We start from the raw sequence: 13,616 nt of genomic DNA, 5'->3' as shown, positions 1-13,616 counted from the left end.
TGTGAATATTTGTTGACGCCAAAAAAACCACTCGCAGTGAGTCCGAAATTGGGCCTAACTGATAAATTGCAAGCGAGCAATTCACTAACAAGGTAACACAATAAACGCTCTGTCATCTGTCGCTTCCACTGATTTATTATTGTCCATTGACCCTTGCGTTGGAAATTTTTGAACTTTTTTGATATGTTTGACCTTGGTATTTGTTACCATGGCAACTTCAATTCAATGAGTATAGGTTCCAACCTGTTAATCAATAAAGTACACGAGTAATTAGCGTAATGTATAAATTCTGACTGACTTTTGGATTATTTTCCTTAATACCACCGTCACCTCCCCTTCCCTAATAGAAAAAGGACTAAGGCTTCCAACAAACACAATCATCAGCCGAAACATGGAATAACTTCAATATTATACATGTCTTCTGTATGGTCGCACATTCGTGTAGGACCTGAGTTGTTTCTGACTAAATTCTTAAAATAGTATTTTTTTTTGATCATCGGATCATTATCACAGATATAATAAGAGTTTTGAATGAGATATATATATATGTATATATATATATATATATAAACATTTCAACAAGACAGACAGAATATATTCTGAGAATTTTAAGATTAGAATCACACGAAAGTTTGAAATAAGATTTTTACACGAACGTCAACTGCGTATGAAATAAAAAGTTGTCAGAAATTCAAGGAACATCGTGAGCGTCGGTGGCTCAGTGGTCAAGCACTTGACTTGCAATCTACAGGTCCTGGGTTCGAATCGCAACATGTACCAATGTGTTTTTCTATTTCCGATTTGACATATGTACATTTACATATGTACGTTCTTACGGTGAAGGAAAACATAGTGATGAAACCTGCACATATCTGAGAAGATATTCAAAGATATGTGTGAAGTCAACCAACCCGCACTTGGCCAGCGTGGTTGACTATGGCCTTAATATAGTGAGCTGATGATGATGATAATTCGTAAGTATTATTAAGAGTTTGTAATTAAATCAAATATAAAGGAATTGTTTTTTTTTGGTTTTCTGGTGACATAATTAAAGGTGAACCTGTTTACTTTTAGCGTCAAATTACAATCAATCAATAGCATCCCACCGCACCAGTTCAATCGGGATTACTATAATTATCTAATTTAACTGTCCGCTTGTTTGCAACAAGGTTAACTAACAATTTACTACTTGTTCTTAATAAAAGGACATGTCCTTTCTGTGTCATACCAGTATGAGTAAGTTTATAGAAAATACGCAAATAATAATTAAAGAAATCGAAGTAGACATTTATTTCGTATAGTGCAAATCTTCCCTGGGACCTAGGAATAGCCTACAAACATTTAATCAATATTTATCTAGTGTTTAAAGCACAGAGGACTTAACATACAGTGTACATCTTACTAATATAAATGCGAAAGTATACATGGATGGATGGATGTTAGGAGGTATCTCCGAAACGGCTCAACTGATCTTAAAGAAATTTGGCATAGACTTTATTTTTTATTCCCGCTCGGTTGGAGTCGCGGTCGACAGCCAGTTTATTTTTATAATAAAACATAGATTGATAAATATAGATAATATATAAATGGTCATCCCAAAACAAATTGCAATAAGAAATATTCTTATAATGAGTTTAAAATGACACAATATGCCTTATACAGAGGTGAAAAGATGCACTTTAAAGGACAAGGCTTTCGCTTAGCGACCTCTGCCGTAAACATGTTGCGAAATAATAATAATTGATCGTCCACTTGGTAAGTGAAATCTGTGGAACAATAATATTATGTTTTATTACCTGTCGCACGCGACTCCGTCCGCGAGATAAAAAAAAAAAGATAACCAGTTTTTAATTCAATGCTCGTCAGCAAACGCGTAACACTGGTACTAAAATATATTGATTTCCTTTTTCTTGAAAAAATGAGATAAAAATAATTTTGTATATATTAGCAGTGGACATCGTTATATAGAATAGAAGTCTCAACTGGTATAGTATGTTTCAAATATGTCAGCTTGGGTCTATTAAAAAACGTAAAAACAGTACTAATTTGAAGAATAGCATGCCAAATATAATACAAATAGCATGAATGTTATTTTTCAAAGTCGGAGATTCAGATCTTATCATTTTATTTTCAAAATGATAATTATGACGCCACAGTACGAGTATATAGCGAATTCATAAAAATTCTAATTTTGAAACGATAATAAATATTTTATAGCTACATCTTTCGTCTGCACATTGTGCTAAAATAGCAAATTTTAAGTAATACTGCACCTATTTATAGATGGCGCTGATTCTTAAAATTGCAAAAACGTATGTTTTAAAATTTTTGACAATATAATGTTGCCCTTTAAAAATAGATGGCGCTTGCTACAATTTGTGTAATTAAATATTTTTGGGTAGTGTAACATACAGTCGAACCAGGATAAGCGAAAACTGCATAGGGCAGACTTATTATACTGATTCTGCGCGATCTCGATAACTCGAGTTAGATCACAAATCAATATTATTTTCCATGTTTATAATTTATTTATTTTTACAAAAAAAACTACGTTTTTTAAATTACGTTGGATGCATCTTCAATAGAATGTTAAAAAAAGTTTTTGGCAAACCATAACGCATGCGCTGTTGTGTAAAATCATTCGGCCAATGTAAACACCAATGCAGTACCCAAAACATTTAAACTCTGGCCATGTGTAAGGAATAAAAAAGAAAATTACAACGAAAAAAGTTCTGAATTTAAAAATGGTTTCATCGAAAACAAATGAAGGTACGATATTTTTTAATTTTAAATTTAACAATGCATGATAAATTGACTTTGATTAAAAAAAAACTATCGCTTTTTTGTTTATTTAAATAAAACACAAATTCACTTACATTAGTGGTTACTGGAATCTTGCACAACACAACACTCACGCGTTTATCAAAGAAGGGTAAGTAGAAATAGCAGAATTTATAAATATATTATGCACAACAACGTCTAGTAGCATTTCTAGATTTAAATCCTTTTATAGCTTTTTTACCGTAAAAAAGATTTTTTTTTTCTTGCATAGGCGTATGAATTTAATATAGTTTTTAAATAACTTTAGATATTTTTAAATTAAATATCAAATGACAAAATAAAATAAATAAAAAAAAATGAATTGGCTAATTTCAAGTTTATTTATTATATTAATAAAAACTCAAAATCAAGTCAAAACTTTTTCGACGTATTTTTTTATAAAATAAAAAATATAGACATTTTTTGTTGTGTTTGTAATTTCAAATACTTAATCATTTGAATAGTATTAATAAAAAACCCTAACAGTAACTACCCTATGAATACTAGGGGTATAAAATTTGACGCAACGATTTAATTTTAGAAGTTTAGCGTGAAGGTAACTTAATCTATGCAGTGAACCTTGAAGTCACTTCCAGGCGGGCACGGAGCGCACTGCGCAGTCGCAAACATAGCCAACTTCATTGCTGTACCAAGCAAAACATATATGAGGGTCGCAAAACAGTATTGAAATACAAAATATAGTGAAATATCTAGATTTATTTACGAATTATATTGTATATTTATATTGAGAGATAAAAGTGATAGTATTTGTTAAGTGGAATTATAAATATAGTTGAATTGATAAGTGATATACAAGGTAAGCGTGTAAACTTTGTTTCAATGGTCAAATGTTTTTGCTTATTTTACATTTATAAATCTTCATTTAGCTAAGTCGTTAGTCGTTTTTGTATATTCAGTCATATTTAGTAAATATACTTGTTTGGATTTAAGAAATAGGAAAACTCCAGTTACATACCAACAAATTTGATATTTCCTGATTAAACTTCATTGTGCGCGGACAGTAACTCGACTTGTCGTCTGAATAGCTGGGCTAAAATCATCTAATTAATTAAATTATCGCTATTAATTTCTTCTAATCTTATTTAATTAAAGTAAGAAATGTAACATTTTAAATATAAACAGTAAAATTAAAAATATGTTATTAACGAAAACATTATGAAAAATGCAATAATAAATAATTAGAGCATTAAAAAATAATTTCTAATAAATTATTACTGGCATTATGCGATCGGCCGTTGACATCAATTAAAAAAAAATATAGCTCAAGCAGGGCTGCCTGCACTGCGCCCAATCGATCGCGCGACCGCGCACGCGTGTTACCGGCAACCCTACGTCAGTGGTGCGAAGGCGCGGGGACGCGAAACACATCGCCATGCCTAAGCCGACCCCCGTCGAGGACCTCATCATCCCGCCGCAAGATCAAAAAATATGCGGAACGATCTGTGTTTGTCAAATGACAGCGGTTCTGAGTGCAGTAGCTATCGTTTACCTGACAGTTGCTATATACATGCCGTATACCCGAGCTATCGCTTCAGGAATCGATCCAACACCAATCATGTGTACCACTACACGAGCTGTTAACAAAGAGAACTGTGATTGGGGTTCGTGTGGTGAATGGTGTCTCAGCAAAACATCCGGAGCTTGCATTCAAATCTATGTCAACGTGAGAAAGAATGGTTCCTCATTATTATTGGCCGAATGTGGCAGTGCTGCTAATAAAACATGTTATGGAATCGATCAAGAAAATGCCAAGAAATATCACTGCATTCGTGACGAATGTCGTAACCTGACAGGAACATTTAATTGTACCGAAGGAAAATGCATCAATATAACAGACGCTTTCGAATGCGCTTTCAGAGAAACAGACCCACCGTTAAAATGTTCCGGCAGACGTGGCAAAATAACATGTATAGACGTGCACGGTTTATTTTCATGTAATCGAGGAACTTGTAGAAAAATTAGAACACCCTATAATTGTGACCGACGATGCGTTGATATTCCGACTCGTAATAAGAATGTTATTGTACTTAGTGGTGACAGAGTATTTTTAGCTAGATGTGCGAAATTAGCACAAGAAGACGGCGGTAATATAGTCTGGACAGATTCTGGTGAGGAGGTTCTAATGCTTTCATGTCACGCAGTCCATAATGGAACAAATGGAGTAGTCGCCGTAGATTGTATTAACGCAGCCTTACTACCTCGTGCTGATATCGCAGATTTGACCAATTTTACGTATCTGCAGTATCTCTACACAATGAGAGCTACTCCGAATCGTCTCATAGCTCCGTCAGAAGTCGAACTGACATTAGCCAACGATAGTCGTCTGATGATCAATTTGGAGGGTTGCGTCAACACGCTCGCTGATGAATGCAAAGAGTTTTTAAAAGATTATGGTCGTGATGGTACTGATCATAATGCGAAGGCCAGATTCCCTTGCTTTTACACAGAAAATAATCCGGACACAGTTGTAGCTAGATTCGATTTGGATGCTACGTTCCGTCAGTTCTTAGTGGCTTTAGTTTTACCTACTGTCTTGGTAGTTGTTTCGTGTATAACTTTATTGTTGTGCCAGAAGACCGTAGAAGTTGGTGATGATGCTAAGATGAGATTCAAAGGTTGTGCCAGTGGTCAAGCTGAAATGCAAATGCATCCGAACGATCCTGTATCACCCCTCTGAGATCAGTCACGTGAGCTTCTTTGTTTAAATATTATGATATACGACACGAATAAATCGGTTAAAGCAGTAGGCTTGCGCACAATGAAGAAAATCACGTAATAGGTACACCTACATGAAAGCTGTTCGTGCTGACCTTGACATATTTTTTCGTGGCTTTAGTTAAAGTCAAAGTTATTCAAACACTTCTGTAGAAATAAATATACTTACGTGTATATTTATGGGGTTATAAAGTTAAAGATTAGTTGTATCTGTTTACAAATTTTTTGAAATATGTATTTTATAATGATTTTACAGCATTTGTATATTTAATTTCAAACATTAATCAATATCTTAGTAGATAATGAAAGTTTTAAGTACTAATATATAATTTTTCTCTTTTTCCAGGCGTACCCCTCCTTTGTGAGGGTCCGGCTAGTTCATTAAGAGACGACTAAGTGCTTTCAATGCTTTAACTGCCTTAACCTTCCTCATGTCGACGTTGAGCAGATCAAGAGCCAGCCTCTCGCCAGCGGCGTCGGAAAGGTCTACTTTACCTATGGGAGAATCTGCGGGACCGGGAAGTCCAGCTTTTAAACCACTCGAGCCGACAAGGGAGCAGCTACTTAATCACTTTTTCGAAAGATTTAAATTTTACACATCACTCTGCCTCGGCACATCAGCTATACTCGCTGTCTTCGCTTTCCTCTTTCTGATCCCGTTCGTTGTGGAACCGGCTATACAGACGATCCTCGCTGAATTCGTACCAGAAGCAGGAATCTGTTCAGTTTCCGAGCATGTTCATGCGGAGACATTAACGAACTGTACATGGGCATCGTGCAGGGAAGGTTGCACCACAGCGCACACAAAATGTCATAAGATACGAGTAAATCTGGCAAGGAAACCTTTTGTGGAAGGAGCACCGGTACCAACTGAATGGGACGAGACAGATCTACGATTTCTAATAAATCCCGAAGGCTGTGGATATCCACCGAGAGTAAATTGCTCAGTGTTCGCAAGCGATTACGCTGGACCTCGAGCACCGAAAATTTTCCCATGTTATTACAGCTTAACGCGACCAGATTTGGTCGTTGCAAGGTACTCATGGGAGTCGACGGTGAGAGGTTTGATCCTCGCATTGGTGCTGCCGACCACTGTCTTCGTATTCAGTCTTAGTGTGCTCGCCTACTGGCACTGTCGGTGCTGCAATAAAGCTTGCAACAGGCGAGTGCACGCCGAGTCATTCACGAGCAAAGAGGAGTAAGTATTTTAAGCTACATTTCATATCAGATTTTTACTATTTTCAAATGTTACAATTGAAAATTGATTGTTTTTTGTTGATTTGGCTATAAGGATAGTAAGTAAGTACCATAATATTGCAGGGTCTGTAGGCAATTGAAGTATACTGGGGGATCGTTCTAATTATTGGTATAATTGTAAAGTGTATGTAGTCTTTAGAAGTACGTTAAAGCTTCATATGCACTATGCAGAGTGGTCTGTCTGTTTTAGTATATTGCACTGTACATAGATAGACTAACTTTGGAAATAGATTTTATATATATTCCTAAAAGTACAAAGAACAAAGGCGAATTTTGTAACAAAGAATTTTTTCTTTTATTAATACTGTTGGAAGACAGCGAACAATAGAGCTCAAGGTTTAGAGGAAGGTTTATATTTCTAACTTTTGCAGTTGCATTTTGCAGCAACGTTGTTTTGTTTGTTATACTAGAGTTAGAATAGGGGCACATTTTTTGGATTAGAAATACAATATCTACTACATTCTGGCTACATTTATCGATAATAATTTTTCAAATCTATTAGACGAATCTGTAGGTCTTTAAAAATATGGTATGGCCTTGGCCATCCTTGTTCTTGCAAGGTGCTTTTAATGTTCTTATATTCTTCATTATATTTTTCGCAGTAGTAAGCTCCTTTGCGAGCTGGACGAAGACCCGAGTGATGACGTCTTCTGACGCCGAGCGACTGTTGCCAGGCGACGCGCCTCTCCACGCTCTGAGGGCTACACGCAGCTATGAACCGCTGCGTTCCGTAGCAGCCGCTTAGCCGCGGCGTAGCTACCTCGTAGCCGCGGTAGCAACACGACCACCGAATCTTTTCTGCATATTAATAAGCTTTAAAAATTAAAATTTGATTAAAATAACGCCTTATTCTTATCAGAATCTAGTCTTTTAAAGTAATTTAACTTTTAAATTTCAAATTTCGAATGATAACAAAGGAACGTTTCTTTTTAAAACAAAAGGCAGTTTAACATTCAAGCAAAAAGGCTTTGCTTTGTAAAATTGAAAAAATATAAAAAAGTCGAATATCGTCTCTTAATTCTAAACTCGGACTAGGCCGGATAGTTTTTAAGGTTGTATATCTGCTAAATTATGTTAGCTAAGACAATATATGTGTAAAAAATAACTACGCTGATATTATTCTAGTTATATTTTAGCATTTTAAATGATGTAATTAGTAATAATTTCAATTTAGCTTTGCTGTTTAAATTTTCTTTCACACTAATAATTAAAAAAAGATACGTACCTATAAGCAAAAACAGAACAAACGCTAATTTTTTATTTTAGAAATTTTACATTATTTAGTTGTGATTTTTAAAACAATGTCGATCAGAACTAAACAGATTATTATATTAAAATTTACTCTTAATAATAATAATTGTTATTTATTAATGTTGAATATTTATTATTTAAAAAAATTAAGCATATATCTATATATTATATTTAGTAATAATAATTTTAATAACTTCTATAGAGATAAAATATTTTGCAGTAATATTCATACAGCTAAACTACCAGTGGAATTAGGTTAAGGCAAAAATATAAGTTTTATTTAAAACGGCATAAGGACAGAAATGTAAAGTTTATGAAATTGATATTAATTGCTTTAAAAATAAGTATCATTTTCCTATGTATCAGAGGATTTTATACACTATTTCAGTACCATTATTGAGTAATTCTTCAATTGCTTTAAACATTAACAGTCTTAGCTTTACTAACGCCAGGGGCGGCGTCTTTCTTTTTTAATTATGCCTTTAAGATGTAGGAAATTAATAGGGTTATGTGATACTCTGTAATTCGTAGACCTGTCGCACCTTCTGTCCAGCGCCCTCTCCTCCATAGCGGAGGCATACCCACTAAACCCCTCTGTTCCTCCAACGCATCGGGACGGGACCACGGGCACGCTTTCGCTCTCGTCCGCGGCCCCGTCTGCGCCAGCTGCCGAGGCAGCTCCCTCTCGGGGGGGAGGCAACCCTCAGTCGCCGGTGATGGTCTCCCCCGTGTCCATCACCAGAGGGCTATTGTGGGAAGGAGAAGGCGGCGGCATATTGCCGCCTTCTCCGCCCCACTTACCTACGTCTGAGCGGGGGCGCCAGGGGGTCTCCCTCGCGCTCCCGTCTATCCAGCGCCCTGGGCGGTCGCCCACCCGTGCCCTACCCTAACGCCGGCTCTGGCTACAATTATAATACTGCTTTTTACGTGTTATAATGCTTTTTACGCATTTACTTAGAAGTTATCTGCACCGTATTTTATTACTATTGAGTGATAATACATCGACATAGTTTTATAAGGCTAAGTTACACTTATACATTCACGGAAGTTCAAAATAGTACCTATTCACAAAACTGAATTATAAATTAGTAAAGAGCTGATTAATTCTATGTGTCATGTGTTTTAAAAATATCATTGAAATACTGTTCATTTAATAATTGTCTTTAGCAAAAGTCGTAAATAGATTTTAATAAATTTGCATGTTTAAATAGTTTTAATAATATAATGTGTTATATAAAGATATAAATCTTCTTATAGCTACAGAATCATTATTGCACATAATTCTATTTATAAAATTAAAAAAAAATATTTTTGTTGTAAATAAAAATTAATTTTATCGTTAAAAATTATTAATAAATTATGCTTATTCAAATAATATTGTAAATAAAATAAATTGTTTCTCAAAATCGCTATAAATGTAAATAATATTAATATTATAATATATATAAAGATTGAGAGTCAAAATGTGAACGATGAAATTATTGGCGAAGTGATGAACGCCATTTTAGAAGTTTATCCGTATCTAAAAAAGATTTTTCCTTAACAGCGATCTTTTAGGTTAATTAGGGGACTATAAATCAAAACCTACTATAAGCAGTCGATACCTAAAGCTTTGAGCTGTAGGAAGGTCCGTAATAATTTTAATTAAAAACATACATATATAATTAACATTTGTTTCTCAATCTTTATGAATTTTCCGAATATTTATTAAGTTATACTTCAACGACTATCATTGGTAACGGACACAAAGTGTTATGACAAATAAAGCTTCTTTTTATGACGTTGTTTTATTGAATACTAGCTGTCGCCCGCGACTCCGTCCGCGTGGATATATAAAAAAACTTAATATATAGATAAGTTAAATAAAAAGCAGCTCTTCAAAGCAAAAATTCGAAAAAAATGAATAAATAGTATCCTATGTCCGTTTCGTGGCTCTAAGCTACCTCTCACCAATTTTCAGCCATATCGGTAAAGCCGTTCTTGAGTTATAAATAGTGTAACTAACACGACTTTCTTTTATATATATAGATTTATTTACCAAATCAAAGACTTGATAAAAGAAAGTATATGCTTGCGGATAGCATTAAATACAGACATGTGTCGCCTGAGGTGTAGGAAGTTTAGAGAATTCAAAAATGTATCTCCCATCGGCATAAAACGTTTACAGTGGCCGTTAGCAATAAAATTCTAAATTAGTGAAAAAACGAGTTTGATCATTTTTTTACATTCCTAAATCCCGTTTTCGATGTTTTGAAGCATGTTCATAAATAAGTGTTTATAATAAGACTAAAGTTTATTTAGTATAAATTAAAAATTTTAATATTTAAATGACACTTTAATAGCGCCATTAAATAGCGCTATTTCATTCATAAGAACCTAAATTAGGATTTTTTAGGTATTTAATATCAGGGTTAGGTTTTTTTATTATATATCAAAAGGTGGCAAACAAGCGAGCGGCCACCTGAAATCGCTGCAATAGCGAAGCGACCGTTGCCCATAGACATACTCAATTGCATATGCGTTGCCTACCTTAAATCTACGGAGTAGAGGATGCACAGAAAGGAAAATATCTTCCCTTTCCGTGCATCCTCTCATCCGGAAAGTTCACTTCCACTTCCCATCCTTTCCTTATAAAGAAAAGGATGTGACGGAAAAGAGGACTAAATCAGGCCTCCGGGACGCCTGGTTATGGCTGTATTACAAAAACTTAGTGAGCTTATGTATAACATTCTATGAATATCTAAATAATTGGATTCAATTCAGGTCATATACAAATCGATATTTTAATTATGTTACTACGAACAACAATTGAGGAAAATCATTGGTACCGGAAAAAATGAATAATGTACAATATTAATTAAGGAATCAATCAATACTAATGTCTTTGGGAGGCTTTCACGATTTGTTTTAGAAGGTTTTTGACTAACGCGGTAAGAGTAGAGAAGATAATGAATAAAAGAAACCATATGAACGATTTTAGCTCTACTAACGCCCACGCCGAGATTTGTAATGCGCCCTCTTTTTTTTACCATGCCTTTGGGTTGATTGAAAACAATCTCACAAGTAACTCGCAGAGTTGTGACATTCCATTTTACCCAGCACCCTGGGAGGTCGCCCAATCATCCTACCCTAACGCCGGCCCTGTCTACATATCTTAGGCAACGCTTTCTGACGAGTGCTATAAAGTACTAGTAAAATATAATATATTTTATTTACAGATACTTCTTTTGGACATAATCCTTTAAAAATACTAGTATGGTACATAAAAATAGTCTACGGAGATCAATAAAAGCGCCAATTTAATTTACAGAAAATGTATTCGACTACGAACTTATGCATGAGCGGAGCGATTTTTTAAAATATCAGGATTACTACGTACTTAATGTAGTGACAATCGCAATTATAATGCATGCAATTACAGATTGTATTTCGGTGTTCAAAGCTCACTTTCGTATAATGTTATTTAATTAGTAGCTACCGTAGTAAGATTTTGCATTTAAAATTATGGATAGCATTTTTATTTTACACTTGATATTATCAACTTTTAACATATGATGTATTAGCGAGACGTAAGTGATTTTTTTTTATTTACATATCTATTTATTTATCCAAATTAAAAACAAAAATATTTTAGTAAAGCAAAATTAACAAACATTATTTAAATTACAAATCAGTATTTAATATATTACATAGGTAATAAAACTAATTTTAAATAAGATCACAGTTATATTTATTAAATTTTTAACACTTTTGTGGAAAAAAAACTTTCTAATCGCGTCTCTCATACAATGTAAGCACACCTTTACCTGTCAATGTTTAAAAGGGTTGAACGACCCGAGGCGGCACGGAACATTGCGTTTTACTGCAATAGCGTACCTTTTTCACCATGTAATAACCCTAAGCCACATGCCTACGTTATTAAATAAAGAACTATGTTTCAATATTCATTTCATTAATACTTGCCTATTAAATATTATGCCAATGCTTCTACATATACACATTTTAAGCATCCTTTTACTAAATAACATTTTGTGACGTCACAGAATAGGTCTGATTGATTGACAATACGACTAAGGTACTAATGTAAAGAAGAAAATCCGACACTGTGCCGGTGTATCGGCGCAACACTAGCCTTACTAAAATATTAACGTTTATGTCCCCTCACTAATCAATCTGACACTTGACTTGGTAACGAAAGCGCGCTATCCGCGCCACAGATTCTAACTAATAATGTTTAAAACTACACAAGGAAACGTAAATCGTCGACTAAGATTGTCTGGTTGCGTAGCCAGAGTTGCGTCGCGCGCGACAACGTTGAATCGTCGACTCAAATAGCGATTACGTCAACTACATAAATTTGCTGCGCTAACTTAAAATACGACTTTTCTCACGACGATCTTTACAAACAGTTTAAACCAAATAACGTTGAATTCCATATGGGTTGAACTAAAAATATATCTCTTACATTTATTATGTCTTGTTTTTTTTCTAAATTAAAGGGTGTAACATCAACCTTGGCAGTAATCGATAACAAAAGATTTACGTGAAACATTATTGGATACACGCCAAAGCTGGCGCGGAATCATTTGGCACGCCACTGAACCACACCGCTATTCGTTACAGCCAGAATTCCAATTTAATAAAAAAAAAACAACAAATATATTAATCCCTTAGATTTGGCTGCTTAAGGTAAAGAAAAATTATAACCTATTGGAACTCTTTTCATTTTTTTTGTAAACACAATACGATTTTGATACAAATTTTTCTGCAGTGGATAAAGCGGCGGATATTAGTGCTGGAGGCCTAATTTTGGTCTTCTTCCATTCCCACCCTTTTCTTCTAAGTGTATATCAACGAAGTGGATTTGATACAGAGATTAGGAAAGGAGAAATATCCACTGTCCGCGCCAAACTTGACACCTGCCCGCGCCGCGCGGGGGCGACGTCACTCAACTTCAAGCACTCACTCTTTCATTCAATTCATTCTCGCAATTCTCGCACTCAAGCGCACACATGTCGCACTAATGTACTTCTTCTAATTAAACGCGAATCTAAGATATTTCCAACAGTTTTTTATTTTCTTGTTCTGTACTGAACAAAGTGGCGACCGTGACAGGACCTGCAAAAGCCAGAAACAACAATTTCGAAGTTGCAACCATTTTGCCGAGCGAAGGACAAACAAAGGTCATCGACACGTGCATCCGTCCAGCCTTCTACACCTTCTTGGAGGACTACAAAGGGCTGTGACTACATCGGAGCCCGTGCAACTAGACTTCCTCACGCCGGTCTACGTTTCAAGCAACATCCCGAAGGAGCCTCACGCCTACGTGGAAGACAGCCAGCATCGCCCATTGGAACTGCTTTCTTTTTGTTGCTTCCTGCCTTTCTCAACCATTATCGGCGCATCGACAAGCAACAGTCGACCCGCGTGACGTCACCCTTTGTCTACGTGTATGCAGCTACCTGTGCTCTTCACTCCAGTGACAAATCGTGCGTCTGCGGATAGTCGCGCGACGCTGCGGCTGACTACGAAGCGAGGAGCGTATCGTATGC

General features: G+C 35.3%; 1 protein-coding gene across 2 annotated transcripts; it reads left to right on the top strand.

The window, feature by feature from the left end:
- The first annotated feature begins 3,462 nt into the window (after positions 1–3,462).
- Positions 3,463–7,723, top strand: LOC106116815 (tipE homolog 3). Of its 2 annotated transcripts, XM_013310843.1 has the most exons (3): positions 3,463–3,637; positions 5,903–6,754; positions 7,416–7,723. In XM_013310843.1, exons 2-3 carry the CDS (start codon positions 5,988–5,990, stop codon positions 7,465–7,467), a joined length of 819 nt encoding a protein of 272 aa, XP_013166297.1. In that variant the 5' UTR covers positions 3,463–3,637; positions 5,903–5,987; the 3' UTR covers positions 7,468–7,723. The 2 variants fall into 2 exon arrangements, with proteins under 2 accessions (XP_013166297.1, XP_013166296.1); XM_013310842.1 differs by lacking the exons at positions 3,463–3,637; positions 7,416–7,723 and adding an exon at positions 4,143–5,528 and having other exon boundaries at positions 5,903–5,989.
- Positions 7,724–13,616: the final 5,893 nt, after the last annotated feature.

The sequence above is a fragment of the Papilio xuthus genome, unplaced genomic scaffold (genome assembly GCF_000836235.2).
Source record: "Papilio xuthus unplaced genomic scaffold, Pxut_1.1 DF827714.1, whole genome shotgun sequence".
NCBI classification, from domain to species: domain Eukaryota; kingdom Metazoa; phylum Arthropoda; class Insecta; order Lepidoptera; family Papilionidae; genus Papilio; species Papilio xuthus.
This window is presented reverse-complemented; position numbering and strand designations above follow the sequence as displayed.